The 20,486-nt window shown below is 38.2% G+C and overlaps 1 protein-coding gene across 3 annotated transcripts; it reads right to left on the bottom strand.

Annotated features, from left to right (window-relative positions):
• Window positions 1–8: 8 nt before the first annotated feature.
• LOC125692158 (tyrosine-protein kinase TXK-like) lies at window positions 9–18,948 on the bottom strand. Of its 3 annotated transcripts, none has more exons than XM_048942329.1 (15): window positions 18,596–18,948; window positions 14,302–14,356; window positions 13,945–14,047; window positions 12,204–12,409; window positions 11,082–11,147; window positions 10,064–10,118; window positions 9,211–9,290; window positions 8,666–8,793; window positions 7,860–7,934; window positions 6,741–6,912; window positions 5,699–5,915; window positions 5,051–5,115; window positions 2,841–2,959; window positions 2,341–2,427; window positions 9–1,775 (listed from the first exon to the last, which is right to left on the bottom strand). In XM_048942329.1, exons 1-15 carry the CDS (start codon window positions 18,657–18,659, stop codon window positions 1,768–1,770), a joined length of 1,500 nt encoding a protein of 499 aa, XP_048798286.1. In that variant the 5' UTR covers window positions 18,660–18,948; the 3' UTR covers window positions 9–1,767. The 3 variants fall into 3 exon arrangements, with proteins under 3 accessions (XP_048798286.1, XP_048798285.1, XP_048798284.1); XM_048942328.1 differs by having other exon boundaries at window positions 12–1,775; window positions 2,270–2,427; window positions 2,841–2,932; window positions 18,596–18,947; XM_048942327.1 differs by having other exon boundaries at window positions 20–1,775; window positions 2,270–2,427; window positions 18,596–18,946.
• Between the last annotated feature and the right edge of the window lie 1,538 nt (window positions 18,949–20,486).

Genomic DNA, 20,486 nt, shown 5'->3' with positions numbered 1-20,486 from the left:
ACAAGAGCTGTTGTAAAATATTCCTCTTATATTATTAAAAGTCCCTGAGTGCATTTATACTTCTGACACAGTTTGAATTTTTTTTTTGTAGAGCATCATCAGCTCAAAAGCACTGTATTACTGTACTACAGGCATAAACTTGCAATGAGCTCAAAGCAGTGGTTTGTACAGTATTGTATAGGTTTGTGTGCAGTTAGAGGGCTGAGATGGAACTGAATGCTCATGAATAAGTCAGTTATAAAAGTAAACAGAGCCATATGCTGGTGGCAGTTCTTTCAGCAGATTACACAAAAGGATGAGAATATCATGTTTCACTTGAGCAGAAGGATCTTAAAAGCATGTGTGTGAAGTTACTCCCCAATAGTAGAGTTAAGTACTCCCTTCCCCAAGGGGTGGTAACTATGAGAATGCTATTGCAGTAAAAATGAACTATTATTGCCATGAATTTGGCCTAGAGGTGTCATCACCTTCTGGAAATCCAAAATTTCCAAAATGATTGATTGTATTGTTTCATTTACTTTTAAATGTGGAAATGAAAAAACTTGTTCAGATGTCCATCACTCTTCATCTACTGGCTTTGAAGTATTTTGTCTACGATGTGCTGTAAAATGAAATATGATGTACTTACCTATTAACAATTCACAGCACAATCACATTTTTAAACTACTATTTATTTGTAATGACCTGACTGTTCTCTGTATTGAAAAAAAATCACCAAATTCACTTGCCTTTTCTGTAATACATTTGCACTAACCAAAATTAAGAATTAGAAGTGAATGATAAGCTAACAGGCACAGTTAAAGATATGGTGCAAGTAAGGTCTCACAAACTCTGTTTGAGCTAAACTAACACAAAACACTTTATTTAATGGCCAATTTCCAGCCTCTCTTTGTTCACCATTTTGGGCACTGGCAGGAGGAGGACTAAGAAAAGCATTTGATGGGCATTTGAGTAAGCTGCAGCAAGCAAGAAATGGAAGACAGTGAAAAGTTCAGGGAGAAGCTTGAATAAAACAATCTATACTTGCTCTCTCTGTTTCACACAAAATTAGCCTTTACCTATGAGCAAGATTAAAATTCCTCAGGGGTGCTGAGCCCTTCCAGCTGTTTGGGATGTGGGTCAGGAGCTGCCAAAGGACAACTGCTGCCTCCACCCCCCTTCTGTGTGTCTGGATCCCCAGCAACACGCAGTGCAGTATCCGGGCAAAAATCTGCATGCTGCTCTGGTAGCTGAGTTACCTCTGAAACTGCTCCATTCCTTCAGTGTTATGCAGTGCAAAAGGTTCTGCCTTTAGTCCTGGAACTTTTTCACAGGTCCTTCCACCACTTTTGCTGCTGCTAATCACTATTTCCTTGTGCATGAACCATATTAAGTAACAAATCATCTCTTATCAATATTGTTACAGGAATTAGCGTAGCTCTGACAAAAAGAATAAGGAAAAGAGCTTATGTGGTGAGTAAGCTTGGTTACTTCTTTCTAGATAGGACATTTTTCATGGAAATAAAGGCTTGAGAGTACAAATCCAGTAATCCAGTCTCCTCGGGTATCTTTCCCAAATTAGGCCAAGCCCAAACAGCTTCAATATAGGGATGCTGCTACCATAGTTCAAGTAAAGACTGCTCTAAAAGGCTGAAGTTTTCAGTATAGGCTACATTGGCCAGCTCAATGCTCACTTTTCAGTAAATACACCTGTATAAAATCCCCAATTATCCCATCTCCATTATATCTGTGAGGGCTTCTACTAATTCTGCAAAAGTAGGACGTCCTTCAGGTTTCTGGAAAAAAAAAAAAGCAGAGGAGACATTAATAGAAATTGGTTACAAGTACAGTTAAAGCAACCACTTAAAATTATTATTCATATTATTATTTTATTTTGTTGACACAGATTGAAGAGATCAAGTTTATCTTGTTCTGCACATTAATGTGCCAGAAATCAATAGAATGAAAAAGTACTTTCAGAAGAAAGCATTTGTATGCAAAATTCCTCTGCACACTACAGGAGGAAGCACAGGGCATATACTGACAGGGTATATATATTCAAAACCAGGGATGGCATAGACCTATTGTGTAGGTTATATGCTTGGTATTTACTGAATGCAACAGTCAAAAGAAACAGAGGCTTTTAAACTAGATGTGGTTTGTGAAAAAGCACAGCAAAAATTACTGAGGATTCTACAAAGTAGAGGTTTATTGCTCCAGTTTTTGAGGATAGCCTTCAGATCCACACTGCAAGTGAAGTAGAGTAATGTCACAAGAAAGACCAACAAACCTCATGCCAGCAGCTGTACATGACTTTGTACACAGAGTGTGATGCCAAATGTGGTCGATAAAGTCGGTTACCTGCAGAAATCTCACGGACAACTTCATAGTTTGATTTACTTTCAAAAGGCATTTTGCCTTCTGTGAAAACTTCCCACATCAGTACACCTAGAAATGAATCAAAATATGTAGGAGAAAACAAGTTGTTTAATAATACTAGAAGTCCCATTCTTTTCTATGTATTCAATAATGAATGAAAAATATAAGCAACCTGGGGTGAATGGAAAAAAAAAGTGAACTGATGTAATTATGCTCATATTGAAGCCAGCTAAAGTCATGGTTCATGAAAATGAAATTAATAAGCATTTGGTTAATGGAGACATGTCTGTTGAAAACAATTTTTTTAGATTAAAAGTGTGTTAAAAAAAAAAAACACACACACTCTTCCTATACAGACAAGAATTGAAAAATGAGATAGACTAAAGATTAAGATAGGAAACATCCAGAAAAGTTGCTCTTTCCTCAGTCTTATCTGTAGTTTGGGGGAAAAAGCTTGTCACACATTAACCTAACCCACTTACCAAATGACCAGATGTCAGATTTACTGCTGTACTTTTTGAAATGAAAGACTTCAGGAGATGACCACTTGATTGGAAACTTGGCACCTGAAGAGCTGACATATTCATCATCAATGACGTATCTAAAGAACATCAGCAAATACTGTGTATTTTAGTGAGAGTTAAACTGAAAGCAGTTCTGGCAGCACCTTGCACAGGTAGTTTACAATTCCATGAAAATACCGTGTCAGTTTGTAAGAAAAGAAATTATATCATTAATTTAATATAGAATGCACACTGGAATACATGCAGTTAAAGAAATTTCAATTTAAATGAGTAATTTGATTGCTTGTGAGAGGTATGTCATAATTAAAAGATTTAGTGCTATTTGTGTGCTCACAGGATGGCTGTTGTTATCACCTCCTGGGAAAAGTCCCTATGCTGCAGGCAGGAAAAACAGCAGCAATACATATTATTATTACTTTTTAAGAAGAGAAGGAATGGTCTTAATTTGTGCCCAGGGAGGTTCAGTTTGGATATTAGGAAAAAATTTCTCTCCAAAAGGGTGATGAGGTATGATAACAAGCTGCCCAGGGAGGTGGTGGTGTCACCATCTGGAAGAGTTCAAGAAATGTGTAGATAGAGCACTAAGGGACATGGTTTAGTAGGCAATACGGTGATGAGTTGGTAGTTGGACTAAATGGTCTTCGTGTCTTTCCTAACCTTAATGATTCTATGATTCTATGAATTTATGTGCCAAACAAGGGCATTTATACAGTAATATTTTAAAAGGCTGAGCCCAATATCCAAACAAGCTCTGTAAATTCTCATGAGAAGATGACAGGTATGCACTACACAAATCTTACAACTGAAGACATAACGGTATCTTTTAAAGCACCTTTCAAAGGATGCTGCACTGAGAGAATCATAGAATTGCTCAGGTTGGAAAAGACTTTCAAGATCATCATGTCCAACCTCAACCTAACCATATCACCCTATCTAACAACCCTCTGCTAAATCACGTCTCTGAGCATTTCATCACCCAAGGATGGTGACTCAACCTAAACCTCCCTGCGGAGCCTATTCCAGTGCTTAACAACCCTTTCTGTAAAGTTTTTCCTGATATTCAACCTAAACCTTCCCTGGCACAACTTGACGCCATGAGAAATTGCTTCTTTGTGCCCCTTTCTTATTTTTGGGGCAGGCACAGAAAGATGAGAGGTTACTGGATAAAGAACATACAACATAACAGTACTAAACTGGTCTGTTCTGAGCTCTGACTAATTAGGGAGTGTTCTTATCACCTCTCAACAGTGGACAGAGCTTTGTTTCTCTGGCCTGTGCGTGCACTCTCTCTTCATGTGTGGTTGGTCCCCTCACTAAGTAGAAAAACCACTTCCCTGCTAAGAAGCACGTCACACTTCCTGCCCACATGTCTTCCTTCCTCACCTACCCTGTTGCTGAGGCTCCTAAGGCCAGCGCCAACACCTGCCTCTGTTCCCAGTGGCTTTCAGCTCTCACTGGGCTCAGAAATTTGGAGCACTCACTTTACTGAGCCTAGAACCACGCAATCATACAATGGCTCAGGTCGGAAGCGACCCCAAGGATCATCAGGTTACAAACCCACTGCCACATGCAGGGCCACCACCTCCAGATCTGGTACTAGACCAGGCTGCCCAGGGCTCCATCCAACCCGGTCTTGAACACCTCCAGGGACGGGGCATCTACAGCCTCTCTGGGCAACAGGTTCCAGCACCTCACCGCTCCCTCTGTGAAGAACTTCCCCCTGACATCTAATACAAACCTTCCCTTCTTGAGCTTAAAACCATTCCCCCCTTGTCCTATCACTATCTATCCTTGTAAGAAGTTGATTCTTCTTCTGTTTATAATCCCCTTTTTAAATATTGGAAGGCTGCAATGAGGTCACCCTGCAGCCTTCTCCAGGAAGCAGAGTGAGCTTCTGGCAGCCCAGGGCACACTGGGCATTTCTATGTCCACACACTACTGCTGACATTCACGAGATATTTTGTTCACCTGTCTTGCACTCAGCAAAAGGACAATATGACACTCTGTTCACAGTACAACAGACGAACAGCAATATTATTGATTTGATCAGAATTGTAGACGCTGTGTACAGCGAAATTTCCCACACCAACAAGCAAGAAGTGAGGGTGGTGATGGGCCTCATCCCAACTGACACAAAATAGGGCACTCACTGAGCTTGTATCTCCTACCTTGCCATGCCAAAGTCAGACACTTTAACAGTGTGTTCAGCATTGACTAAACAGTTCCTTGCAGCCTAGGAGAAATGAGAAAAACATATCTGAAATCCGGCCAAAGGCATTTTTAAGAGTACAATTTTTAAGAGGAATACAATAGATAATTTACTTTCAGCTCATGTATTTCATATCCTGAAAGGAGGTGTGTGTCTTGCTCAAAAAGATGAGAAAAAAGTAAAATTCTGGCTCAGTGTTGGTGAACACCTTTCACTGCTGTGTGATTTCATGCACATAGCATGTACCCGCATGAATGCTTGTATCATGAGTTGCAATAATTTCAAGTATCCTTGCACAATAAAATAACTTTCCAAATGCAGAGTCTAGTTATCCAAGCAGGTATTTTCTTGAATGTTAACATCAGGACACTCAATACGAATTACTAAAAAAGCATTTCTGTGACTCTTAATTCCTTGTGTCTGAAGGGCAGGGCAGACAAGCCACGTATATATCCCAGCACCAAAGTAAGGCAGCAGGGACCAGAAGAAATGTGAATACAGAAAGGCTTCGTTAAAGCCTTGCAGGGCACAGAAGCACCCCTAAATTTCAATGGCACGTTCTATATCATCAGTATTCAGTGAACCTCAGAAAACCCATTGTACTTACTAAATCACGGTGAATGAAGTTATTTCTCTCCAGATACTCCATCCCTTCACACACATCCAGGCACATGCCCAGCAGCATGTCTCTGCTGAGCTTCCCCCGCCACTGTCGCAGGTAGTTGAGCAGGCAGCCATTCTCCAGGAACTCAGTCACCACATAGAGAGGCTTCTGGCGTGTGCACACACCGTACAGCTGGACCAGCTTTGGGTGGGATAGTTTCCTGTTTAACATTGTTTAAAATTGCATTTCAGTTAGTAGATCATTTGTTTCTGGTAGGTAGAATCATAAAATCAAAGAATATCCCAAGTTGGAAGGGACTCATAAAGATTATTAAGTCCAACTCAAAAGGTAACTAGACCTTTCGTTCATGATCAATTATCATGATAATTCTGAGAAACACCTTCAGTGTTTTATAAACATTATTCAGTTCAACTATCCCTGGAGTTGTCCTCTGCCTAACACATTTCTGTAAGCAATTTCCTCAAAAAGGGTTCATTTTGCAAAATTGTGATAGTCCATCAGTTATACAGGTGGAATGAATATAAACCTTGATTTGGAAATATGAAGCGGAAAGGTCTTGTTTTGTCTGGCTTTCAGGCAGGGGACATGAGAGGCTGCAAGCCCATGGCTTTCCCTATGGGCTCTGCTCAGCCTGACATGACACCTCTGTTTTTACCTCTTTCTATGGACTGAGCCAATATCTGGTCCGGATAATTCCCTAATTTTCAAAATTAGCAGGAATGGCAATATAGCTTCTAGGAAACTTTAGTTAGGTTTAGTTAGTTCTGCCCATGCTCCTAGAGGCACTGAGTTATAGACAAAAGAATGGCTGTAGGAGTAACTGTCAGCACATCTACTGCCCGCTAGGCTCTAAGTGCAAAGCAGCACACATTGTAAAGAAAGGCCCTGGTGAGCAGTTTAGCAACCATTACACTAGCTTTTTGGTCCACTATTCCCATCACAACATCTTTGTTTTAAATGGACTTAGGTTATGTTTGTTTCTTGGTCATCTCAGTGTCATCTGTGAGCCAGAATTTGTACTTACATCATCAATTTGGCCTCCTCCATGAAATCGTCTTCAGACATCGCACCTTCATTGATTTTTTTGATGGCAACCTTGATGGTTGCTTTCCATTTACCCAGATGAACAATTCCAAACTGCCCACACCCAAGCTCTTTCATAAACGTCAGTTCCGAGGGGTTCAATTCCCACTCCTCTATAAAAACAATCCTGTATATTACAATAGTCTAGGAGACATGCCTACCTGCAGTTAATGTACACAGCAAAGTATCACAACTGTTCATCAGCTATAGCATGGATTTTGATTATCTGGAATTTTCCACACATGTATGTGTTCATACATGAGTGGTACTTTACAGCTTGTAGAATGCTGTTTAAATTGTTTAACATAGGAAAGCCTGAGGCTTGAAGATAAGGCAAGAAATTGGCTTTGATTACCTCTGAGGTTGTTTTTTTTTGGCACTGTCATCTATGTTTTTAACTTTAAATCAGTTCCAAAGGGCTAATATAGCCATAGAAACAGTCACTTACTGTCTCCATTGAAACTGCCAATAGTTCTGCCCTCCAGAAATATTAAGCCTTGATACTGATTCACAGTAAAAATGCACAGTACAAATTTTGGAAATTCAAATACATATATATACACGCACATACAAATACATACGTGTATATTCATACATACACATCCATCAGTTAATATTAACTTCCTGATCTGCATGCACAGCACCAGCATTTACTGCTTGTTTTCTAACGTTATGTAAGACATCATTCTTATTTCTAAAACTTCCATAATTGACAAAAGAAAATCTTACCAATCATCAACATTAATTTTATTTTCATAGACTTTTAAATAAAAAACCTTTTTCAAATCTGTTAAATGTATATGTGAGTTTCTGGTCTGCTTATGGAAGTCCAGAAAGGCATTAGTGGTTCTGAAAGAAGCACTTCACTAAACTGAAGGAATTGAGCCAGGCCTTTCATTTGGATTTGACACCTGAGGTGTGTGAGTCTGGTGATTATGAAGCTGGTTATGTGTTTCTTATGGCTGGGAAATTTAACAGACACAATTATTAGCTGTATGAATGCAATCTCAACTCTTTCCCAGATACCCAGGTTTCCACCAAAACAAGATAAAGAATTTACCATAACTAAATCCTGCTGTTGCTGGTGAGGAACATCTGATTGATCTGACTGGATGTCGGAGACGAGTGATAAGACCTGCAGGAAACAAAGCACCAATATTCTGGTGACAAATTGCTCCATATTTAAGTATACTACATCATACTTGCTCTCAAAAAATATTTTTGTCTCTACTCACTCGTGGAAAAAAACGTTTTAATCCACATTGAAATGACAGGCAGAACCAAGAATGAATGGCATTTTGAATGCTAGAAATTAAAAAAGGCTGCCATGAGCCAACAAGTAGGGGTGGCTAAATCAGGTAGGCTGCAAGTCAGTGTTAGAGAGTCCTTGTGCCTCCCAATTCTGCCTTTTGTTTGTGTGTGCCAAAATCTGCAAAAGCTGCCTGCTGGTGCATAGCACAGCTCCTGTTTTTCTCCTGTTTTTCCTCAGATTGCATGCATGCAAGCCACTGAGTTGAAGGCAATGAAAGAACTATGATCAAATTTAATGCAAGTCACATTCAATCAAATATGAATTAATAGAATACAGAGCGGGTAAGAACATAACGCTTCTAGTTTCATTCATTTTTATGAATGAAATTTCATTCATATATATGAGTTTGGTATTTTCATTTCCCCCAGGATATGTGCACATTGCAGCTACAACTTCAGCAGAAAGGGTCACAGTATACTTGAATTTATTACCAATAGAAAAAATTGTATCTTTTTGGAAGGGAAGGATTAATTCAAGACTGACATCCAATTTCTCAAAGTCTTGATGAGCTTCAGGACATCAGTAGTAAAACCTTATCAGCTAACATCCATTACCTGCAGCGTTGTGTTGATGATATTGAATGAGCTCAGGAATAGAGGAGAATAGATATTTTTCTGCTACATAATACTGTTTCAAGTGGTTTTTCTTAATTTGATAATGTCGAATGTCTCCACCATGACTTCTGAAATCAACAAAAGATTATGACTGTCAATAAAAATATTTGATACTACAAATCTAACTACATTTCACCGGTATGGCAGCCAGAGCACTTTGTGTAAAAACAGGCAAAATGGGATTGTAAGGCTTTATTGTTTGTGCCACACTGCTGAGATGATCAGTCCTTGGAGTAGAGTATTTCAGGGTTTCCGTGAATGGAATTGATCTTATGGTAGGATATCGGCACCCTGACTCCCAAAAGCCCAGCACCAGCATTTCAATATATGGGCTGCAATTCACTGACTGCAGTGCTGCACAAATAGTGCTGGTGCCTCATTGCTCCCTTGCACCATATATCCAGCCTGCCCCTCATCCCAAGGAGTTTTAGGGAAACTCTTCCTTCACATTTTCAATCAAATCACAACCATTCAGAGCAACTCACCCTTTAGACCGTGAGTATACAGACAGTGTAAGGATTCCCTGTTGGCTTGAATCTCTGACAACAAATGAGCCGTCTTTGGACTAAAAAGAAATGCAGATATTTACTTTCTTGAATAAAAGTCTCCTGAAATAGCACTTGCAGATGATTACTGATTTCAGTGGTGTACCTATGACTACTTGGGAGGGTGATAAAGCAGCAGTGAACAGGAATTGATAACAAAGCAGAGCAAAATTAACCAAAGGAAAATATCAAGTGCCAGAGTTAAATATTTTGGGTGAATTACACTCTTCAGTGTGAAATAGTGAAAATTCTTTCATTTATTAAAAATTCAGATTATACAAGTCACTAGATAATTGCTGTAAAACAATTTAATCTTTGGTGTTCTTCTCTGCTCTATCTTGCCCAAGCCCTGTGTTAGCCCTTGAGCCCTTGAATTTTACACAAGCTAGATGACATCTAAATGCCCATCAGAGATAGAGGATAGAACACAGCACAAATTGTTTGATCTGTATATAAGGAAGGATCAGGGGTTTTGTTAAGCTCTGCCACCTCACTAACTTCTGCAAGGATTTAAGTCTTCAGTGTTTCATACCAAAGACAAGCACAGTAAGCTCCACGTAACTCATGTCATTCAATATGGAAAATCTTAATGGAATTTGCTGGGGTTACAATGTAAAATTTTGGGATGTCTGGACAGTCTGCACTACACTGTACCCCAGAAAGCCATCCTTTTATTTTAAAGTACCTTCTCTTACTGTATGTCAAACAGAGTTGGATTTGGCTGTTGAAACTCTGATGATGCCTCTACTGATAATCCTTCGTAGATATTAACTCAACATACAGGCTGAATTACCTTCTGTCGCAAAAGTAGTTCTGCCTGGCTTCTGTTGATGCTCTTGCAATACCACCTGCAACAAGGAGATGACACATCAGTTTCAGCCAGTACAAATTAACGTTTGTTCTGCTTCACAAAAATAAGCGTTAATCTTAATAGTTGCTCTGTCTCCAATGTTAACATCTGAACAGAACTAACCACTGCTGCATATCAAGCATCTCTTAATTTGGAATTACTTCATTAGACCACAGTAAATATGACAAATACTTTCCCCACTGAAAATGTGAGGTGAAATAAAAGGAAAATAAAAAAAAAAAAAAAAAGGAAATATTTATGCTAAATTTTGATGAATTTTACAGTGAAGCTGCTTCAGCCCCCTCTTCTCTGGAGTTATGATGTTTTTTACTTTTCTCTCCAGGAAACCAGGCTGAAGAAACTGAAAATAGATTCTAGATAATCAACTGGATGTTCACGAAGGGAAGAGATCAGAATAAAGAGATACTATGTAGTAAGCCTACAGAAATAGGACATATCTAGATTCTGTCATTATGATTTATCATAATTATATGATTATTATGATTGATTTCATTAATCACAACCCCTAAATTCTTCTAAGCAGGGCTACTCTCAAGGAGTTCTCCAAGTTTGCACACACACCTGAGGTTACCTCGACCCAGGTTCAAAACCTTGCACCTTGTTTTGTTGAACCTCAGTAGGTTCACATGGACCCATCTTTTGAATTTATCGAGGTCCCTCTGGATGGCATCCCTCCTTCTGCTGTATCAACTGCACAGCTCAGCTTGGTGTCATCATCATATTATACAGTCCAAACAGATAGACCACAATAAAAATGTTTACCACGTTCTAAGGGTGATATTTTGTAACAACAACAACAAAAAGAAGGCTTCAATGAAGAGAACAAAGAGAACACCTGTTCACAGTCAGTCTTCTGGTAAAAGCTGAAAGATCAAGCACCAAAACTTACCACTCAATTTTTAGAAAAGAAAGTAGAGTCATTGTCTTCAAGAGTACTTACTCATATGTTTCTAAATTACTTTTTGTGTTCTCAGTAACATAGTTGCTAGGAATTAGACCTTCGTTCCTGAAACGTATTAAGGATAATACAGTAGTAAGACGTAAAATATTAATAGGACTAAGATACACATCTTCTTTTACTGAATGACAGAAGTTATTTATACTGTATGTCTTTAGATACTGAATCCCAGCGTGAGAATCAAATAAGAGTATAACTCCTTTCACCTGAGGCAAAGTGTTTCTGCCCTAGACTATGAATGGCTACTGAAATGACGGTACTTAGTAGAGTGCCAAGAACAGCATGTTAAGGAAAATTTTCAAGTAAAATCAAAAGAAAGATTAGAAAAAAAGTGACATTTCTTCCAAATCAGAAGTCACTAGCTTTATTTCTATCCTTGTAACAGATCTTCAATACGAAGAAATAGAAAGTGTGTGGTTGAACATATACAAAATAATAACAAAGTGGACTCTAACGGCAAATCTGACTTGAGAATAAGTGTTTAAAAGTATTTAAAGGAGGGATGTGAATGAAAAGGAGATAGTTATTACATAACATGTAATCACTCTTCATATCAGATTACAGGACACACTGAGAAATTGTGGAGAAAGAGAAACATCATGAAAAAATATATAAATGCAGCAAGGATCCTAAAAGAAGTTATCCAGTTCTCTAAAATGTCCAAGAACCTTTGATTAGGGGTTTTGTTCAACTTAAATGTCTTACCAGTCTCTGTGGTCCTTATGAAGACTTTACACATACACAACATGTGGTAGAGCACTCAAAGCATATAAAGCTGGATTTTCACATGGCTCAAAGCCCAGTGGTTCACATAGTCCTCAGCTGTACTTATGTTGTTTTGGAAGTTACTAAGCCTATGACTTAACCTTGTATTCCCAGCAGAGAGGAGTTGCCACCTCATTTCTGGAGTGCTAGATACTGTTCAAACCCTTCTCAATTAACACGCGTCCCTTGTACATACCTTCTCTATACCTTCAAACCTCCACTAAAATTGCATGCACCTCATCCTACATGCTTAGAGGGTTGTAACATAATCCTACAAAGGGCTGTTCTTTTTATTTCTCTGTAGGAAGAGGGTTTAAAATTAGATGCCCAGTCTCTTACCCATACTGGTCTCTAGCCTTCCACCAGTGAGGATCATGCTGTTCAAGGATAATGTATTCTTCTGACTGCTTGAGTGTTAAATCAGAGGGTCCTCTAGCGAAAAAGTCATATAGTGCAATAACTTTGAGTTTCTTTGTGTAGTCTTCAAAAGCCTCAGCAGGTAGAGGAGGTAAAGGCTTGTTCTTTACATGCAATTTCTTCTTATGCTAGTGAAAAAGAAAGTATCTCCCATAATTAGTATTTTCTCTCATCTATTTCTTGTATAATTCCCCTACTTCTATAGCACCTCAGTAACTAAAAGGTACTAATCATGGTCATAAATTCCTGCCATACAGCACAATAACCTTGCAAAACTATTACTTGTAAAAAAGTACAGCTCACAGTTGAATAGTTTGGTATCAAAGTCAAAGTTAAAATGGGAAGTAAAGTAAATAAAAGACAAGCCATCTACCTAATCTTCCCCCTGTTCTTTGGGTGACTGCTACATAGTACAATTGCTGGGACAAGTTAGTGTAAATTAGCAGAGCAGCATTGAAAACAGTGGCAATTTGTCTGATGAATTAACATGGAGAGCACTACAAATATTCTTAACAATTGAGCAGGAACATAAGCTTTTTCTTACGCATCAGGTTAGGTTTTAGTTTTGCCTTCAGTTATGCTCTGACAACTCAAATTAATTCAATTTAGATCTAGCAAAACTGAGGTGGACTTTTCACGTGAAGCTGAGCAATGTGGATGGATGTGTGCATCAGTACAAGTTAGGGGGTGAACTTCTGGAGAGGAACTCTGCAGAGAAGGACCTAGGTGTGCTGGTGAACAATAGGTTGACCATGAGCCAGCAGTGAGCCCTGATGGCCAAGAAGGCCAATGGTATTCTGGAATGCATTAAAACAAGTGTGACCAGCGGGTCAAGGGAAGTGATCCTCCCCCTCTACTCTCCCCTGATGAGGCCATTTTTAGATGACTGTCCAGTTCTGGGCTCCCCAGTTCAAAACAGGCAGGGATCTCCTGGAAGGAATCCAGCAGAAGGCCACGAAGATGATAAAGGGCCTGGAACATCTCCTGTATGAGGAATAGCTGAGTACCATCAGTCTGTTCAGCCTAGGGAAAGGAAGACTGAGGGGTGATCTCATTAATGTTTGTGAATATCTAAAAGGAGATGGAAGGCAAATGGATGAGGCCAGGCTCTTCTCGGTGGCGTGTAGTGATAGAACAAGTAGTAATGGCTTAAAACTTGAACAAAGGAAGTTCCATGCAAGTATGAGGAAAAACTTCTTTACAGTAAGGAAGACAGAGTACTGGAATATGTTGAACAGAGAGATTCCAGGGTCTCTTTCTACAGAAATATTCAAGACCTATCGGGGTGCCTACCTATGTGACACATTATAGGGCATCTGCTTTAGTACAGGGCTGGGCTCAATGATCTCTTGAGGTCTCTTCCCACCCCTGCAATTCTGTGATGATGAAATTGTGCCTTCCTAAAGGGTAGTCCCACCTTTCCCACCTCCACCAGCCAAACTCAAAAGTTAGAGAATGAACTACACTCATCCATGACAGCAAACTTGGGAACCCACTACAATCCTGTCTTTCCATCAGTATGAATCTTTCGATACTCTAATTTTTTAAATAACTATGCAACAAAGCAACCTATGTGCTCAAGAGCCAGTTACTCCTCTGCTTGTTTCAGCAGTGAGCCACTGGAATCATCTCAGTTTTTTTCATCTGCCAAAATGTTACTTACTTTACACTTCCAAGTAGGTGCATAGGAATCCTCTGATTGAGAGGCTGTGTACTGGGTCTCCAGGTCAGTGTCAGGGTCCACATTTATCTTTGTTCTCATTGCTCTAATTTCAAAAAATAAGAAGTGTTTTTGTGATTACACTTATATAAACATCCACGTGAAAATATTTATGGAAATGTACAGCTTCATTCACATTAGGGATGTGCAGGGTAGAGCTTCTTCAAACTTGTGCACAACTAGTATTTCTACTGAAGATAGACGGACTTTAAAAATTTTACATCAGTTTTTAAAATAGATGGACTATGTATAGACATTTTGACTGTCTCAATTGCTGAAAATCTGAAGGATTTCACATACCGTTTTTGTACCTCACAGCAGCAGCAGCAGCAGAAAACAGACTGGATGGTGTGATCTGTAAATAAGAACATTTTCCGCATATGAACTGATTGTTTGTTTACGAAATTTACATAATGAATGACTACTTAGCTCTATTATTAATTCTTTCTTGCTGTGAGATATCTAGCAAAACATTAAGGTGGAATTTGCATCCACCGAAGAGAGCTGAGCTTTCCTCCCAACCCACCGGTATCTACCACTAGCAGCATTAAAATCTCTTTTAGTTACGAGGCTGCTCATTAACTCAGGAAAAAAAAAAAAGACATCAGTGAGGTATGTACTGATCTAAATGACCATACTGCCTGTGCACAGAACGACACGGGAATATCATTATTGACAAGAGAGAGAGAACCGATCCTCTTCAGCAATCAGAATTTCTACATCACCTGAGCCAAATACAGACCAGCATTTGCATTAGATTTTCTTATTCTGAGACTTATTCAAAGGACATACAGTATATTTTATTATTTAAATCAATACTGATTTCCCTGATTCTGTTCCAGCCATTCACATAATATATTCATTAACCCAGGTTTAACAAAATATGTGCTTTACACTTACTTACTAGGTGGTTGTTAATTCTGAAATAAATACAACAGAAACACCATCACTTACATTGTACATTTACAGAAATGTTAGTGTGGTATATCTTGTATGAGGAGCAAGGATAATACACTATAATTCCAGCTGATTTAAAATGGATTAGAAGTCATTACGAAGACTTGAAATCTTTAAAAGGTTGACATCCGCACTATTCCAGTTCGACACAGGCTCTGATATGGAGGTCATAGCACCAGAACAGGTCTCAGAATGTTCTTTGAAATAGGGTTCCTAAGGTCTAGGTATTTTGCTCTTTTAGCTTGTTGACAGTTGGACTTGGTGATATTCATGGTCTTCTCCAACCTAGATAACTCTATGATCATTTACACGATGTATCCTTGCACACACCACGTCTTCACTTGTTTCTCCCTCATACAGTTTTTGGCTTGTTAATCCTAACGACCTGTCTTTGAATAAAAAGGTTTTGTTTTTCTGTCAACCTGTGACAGTATTTGTCAATGTATTTTATCAATAGCTCAGCAAAGTGTGCTGACGTGCTACCAAAACATTTAGTAACCCGTGCGACAAAAAAGCAATTATTTTCTTTATAAAGGAATATGAGTCAGTAAATCTCATTGTAATAAAAGGAAAAGGAGAAAATAACAGATGTCAGAAAGGTAAGAAAAGGTAGTTCTCAGTCAGATGTGGAAGAGACCTATTTTATACATGTTTTGATTAGAGTATTTGTCATGAAAGTTGTAGGGCATTTCCCTTAGACTTAGAGCAGCATCCTGTAAAGAACCTGCTGTGTGGGAAGGTGGCCGACCTACACTAATCAGAAGACACAATCAACTGTTTGATAAAAGTTTCCACTAACAGCTATGCAAAATACCAAAACCAGATGACAGTGGCAATTTTCTTTGAAGAAACCAGGCCAAAAACTTGAAGGTAATGTAATTTATTTGCTGCACAACTTAAGTGTATTAAGCTGTCTCTCAGCTGCTTAAAACTACAGCAGCTTAACTTTGAACACAGTCTCTAGCATTGTTGGGCAGTAGAATTGAGTTTGCTAGTGTCTTCAGTGTAATCAAGCTTGGAACGAACAATCCTTTCAAAAAAATCAGCTGGGAAATATTTCTGTTTTATTTATATTGCTTTTCTGCTCCTGGAAAAAAAAAAAAAAAAAAAAAAAAAACAGAAAGAAAGAGAGAAAAAAAGAGAAAAGAAAAACAAACGAAAAACCCTAGAAGTTTAATTATTATTTATTTAAGTGAGGTGCAAAAAGAAAACTTGTCTATTTCTGATGACACCCCATGTAGTCATTAAATATGTCATTTCTCATTAGATTTGCAGTCCTTATAGAAGTTTATTAGAAATAACTAGAAACACTTCAGAGTTTCAGCGTAACGGTGAAATTGATGTTCAAGTAAGATTTTAAAGATGGCAACACATAGCCAAAGCTGGAAGTCAATGCATAGGTTAGACCATGGCTGTAGCCAGAAAAGCCTGTCCTACACCAACCTCCTTTTTTGACATATTTGGCCAACACTGCAAATAGTGACAGCTTTGCCACGCTGAACAATTTGATTAAAGTGGCCTACATCCATATCTTTGCTAGCAACACAAGCAGATGTCTACATGTAGGACTGCCTCCAGATGCCCCTGTGATGCTCACTGCACAGCTACAGGAAACCTGCACTTCCTGCCTGAGGCTTTTATGGCTGCACACACCCTCCCAACGACTGAGGCTCTTCCTTTGTCTTTACCTTCTTCTATTCAAAAGCTTTAAACCAAAATTTAAAAAAAGTTAAAATTAAATAGACATCTCTCCATATTTAAATAAAATAATAATAATAAAAAAAAAAGCAAGTAAGAAATTAAAAGTGGATTTTTAGTATTTCTTCTTGAATCTCTTTTCTGCTAAATCATATCACCCTAAATCATATCACAGGAATCAATGGAATAATTCTGATCTCCCTGTTTTGAATTAAGGACCTTTTCTTAAACAAAACACTGGATTCAAAGATGTTTAGTTGCATACATACTAGTAGCCCTTGATCCTCTGATCATTAAAGAGTTCATTATTTAAAAATTAAGCAGTGGTGGTATCAGTGAATGCAGCACTTCAGAAAGAAGAAAATTCTCCAGCACCCACAGTGCCACTTGTCCTTTCAGTCCACGTTCCCTTGAGCTCTGTCAAAACATAAGCTACAAAAATACATTTGGCTTTGATCCTTAGGAAGTAAGGATCTCTAAGAAATCAGTTGGGTGGAGAATCTGAAATGTAGGTTCAACTCAAACAAGATGAGAATTTAGGCTACTGAATCCAGGATTCTTTAGCTGTGTGAAGAATTTTCTATTTCTAATTTCCAACAAAAGTTTGCAATCTCAGAGATCAGCCAATTCTACAAATAATTTAACATGGGGACAAAAAATGTGGCCCATTCCATTTCTAGTATCTTTTTCTTCCTAGAAATTAGTTTTTTAAAAGTTGCATTTTCTGATGACAGATTAACAAGTATGAAACCTAACACCAGCACAAACCATAACTTATAGGACTATGATGCCCAAAATCAATTTTTTTTTTTTCAGCTTGCCTGGTTTTGAGAAGAGAGAAGATATATTGACAAGTGAGTCCTGTGGAAGAAGCAGAAATCCTAGGAATAAGATGTCGACACTCACTTGACAAATACTCACAAAGCAGAAAAAAACAAAAACAAAAAACAGAAAAGACACAGTGGAAAGATGTAAGTTCTTTGAGATGGTCCATTGCTACCAGTAGTTTTCCTAAAAAAGTCCTAGAACATCAAGCAGAATGCATCATGTTGATATAATTGTGTGACAGTATGCATATTGGTCACAAATGTGCAATCTTCCCCATCTTTAGTTATACCTCACTCAATTTTGTAGACTTTGGGAAATAGTATCAAAGGATTAGACAAAAGCAACAGGTTGCAGATGAGTTCTTACAATCAGCGTTTTATTATTTCTTAAGTCTCTTGATCTGATTCACTTTGATCACTTTTCTGATTCTCTGCATCTCAAAGTGCTACTGATTTTGAAAGTGCCGTAGTCCATTTCTAGGATATGTATTTTTATAGCATGTTCTGCACAGTTCTTGCACTTCAGTAGGGATACGTTAACTCTATACAACGCTATTCTGAGCAAAAACTCAAATTCAGCTTCACCCAGCAAAACCAAGTCTTTACCATAACATTCAATATGCCTCCTAATCAACTACATCTGATATCTAATCTAGTAGAAAATACCAGTAGTTTGCCGCTAAAAATACTTCAAAAGACAAGCTTTCAGCTTTTCAAATGTACAAACTTAGGCTTTCTGTATTTTTCTGTGTGTAAATTCTGCACTGGAGGAAAGCAGGCTCAAGTTCTACCAAACTCCTTATTCGTATCTAATTTCTATGTGCCACTAAGGACAGCATATGGGAATATCTCCACATTTATAACAATTTCCATCAGAAAAGACAGATGCTTTGCTGAATCCGTCATATAATGGATTCAATTCATATTTATGTAGTAATTTTGAAAGTCAAGAAAAGGAGTCCAAATACAGATCTCTCAATCTGCAACCAAGCTGCACAGGAGAAAACTGTTGGGTATCGTTATAGCAATAATTAAGTAGCTCATTTGCTATATACACACAACTGCTGCATGAAAAAATACTTCAAGAGAAAAATGTGGGCCAGTTTACTTACAGGTTGAAAGAATCATATCTGGTTCTCTTCTTATATTCACATGAAAATGCAAACCTTCCTTCATCAGCTGTGCCTGTAAATACCCGAGCAGTGCTCTTAGCTCTTCTGTGAAGCAAGGTAAAACACCAATACAGCCTGTCCCCGCCTACTTTCCTTAAAAAAACAACCTACTAGATATTAATCTCATGCCTGTTAAGTGGCTTTTTTTTTTTCTTTTAAAGGAGAAATCATGAAAAACAGTCTGCTTTCTAAAATCCAACATACACTTTACAGAAAAAAAAAAAATATTGAACTATAATCAGTAGGGCTAACTACTGCTGAAAATGGTAAAAACATCCCGCAGCTGTATGCCACAGAATTTGGTCCCATTCCCATGAATTTTTGATCCTGACATTTGGGGGGGGGGAAAAAAAAAGTTTTAATAAAAAGGAGGAGAAAACATGAAGTTGATTAAGGAGTGACTGAGCTCACTCAGAAGAAACGATGACATGGTATTTTAACCTGCCTTTGATCGCATGAGAAAGTTGCCAAGAGAGCTGCCTCAAAGCCTGTTCTGATTCATCCCAAAATTAATCATCTGAGGGTATATTCAACTGAAAAATGCATTCATCTAAAAATGAAGTGGCCTCACAGTTCCTGATAGGTCATGTAAGCGTCAAACCCAATGAGGGATATGTAAAAATTATACTTGGGCAGCATAAAGAGGCAGGTGAAGTACAGCATTTCAAGAGTCATCTTAAGTGCACATCTTCACTAAGGAAATCTGCCAAATACCAGTACAGTTAGGGTAATCTTTATCATATAGATCAACACATAATTGTTGTAGAATAAAGAAACATCCGTATAGTTTACTAGAAATTATTACTCTCCTGATAATTCAATGTTTCATATATGTTTTAAGTGAAATACTACTTATTCCTGTAGAACTATTTACAGTGTCAGAGCTGTTGGCAATGCCATACCTTGCAGTATCTCCACCAAGAAACTGGAATTCAAAGGAGCAGCTAGAAGGAGGATGAGCCTGGCTCACCTTAGGTCATCCACGATACTTTTCCTGTTCCAGGTAGAAAATGCAAGAATTTTCCCTTTAACAATATTTGCTGTTGGTATTAAATTGGTAGTGGTTTCGACTCAACACTTCAGCAAACTCATTCCCATAGCTGTGAGACTTGACTATTTAAAAAAAAAATAATAATAATAATTTCAATCCTTTCTGACACCCTGTAAGTTTCTGATGCAATATCACAAGGAAAAGAAAGCATTTGTTCATACTTCCCCCTCATTCAAAATACAAAGGCTTAGACAAAGCAGTGAGAGGAAACTAAGCCCCTCCAAGACAGAAATGATGAAATGCAGAAATGATGGAATGTGTCAAGGTAACTATACTTACCTTTAATAACTTCATTCAAAATAACTTTGCTATGTTCTTCTCTGCATGGAAACTAGTTTTTTGAGAAGCAAACTGGCAATCTATTCTGCATTACACACATTACACAAGGGCATAGGTAGTGGTAGAAGAAAAAAAATAAAGCATACATGTAATGGAATTAATCAAAAGGTTGGTACAGAAAATTTGGAGTGCAAATACTCTTCAGACGCTTTGGTTCAAAGTTAGGTGAATTGAAACAAACTTCAGCAAGGCTGAGGAGATGTCAGCCTCAAGTGCAGGGGAAAGAGTATGCAGGTATTAAGGAGTTCAACCATTTCTGCACTAAGCACAGACAAATCCAATTAAATATATATTCATATTAAAAATATATGCATTTAATAGAAAGCATGTGTACACACAGGCATGTATATACATGGACAATCACAATGCCATATTTACATGAACAATGAGTTTGGCTTACGACGCACTGTCTTGACAGTAAATCAGTGGCAACTCTTTACA

The sequence above is a fragment of the Lagopus muta genome, chromosome 4, assembly GCF_023343835.1.
Source record: "Lagopus muta isolate bLagMut1 chromosome 4, bLagMut1 primary, whole genome shotgun sequence".
In the NCBI taxonomy this organism is placed as follows: Eukaryota; Metazoa; Chordata; class Aves; order Galliformes; family Phasianidae; genus Lagopus; species Lagopus muta.
This window is presented reverse-complemented; position numbering and strand designations above follow the sequence as displayed.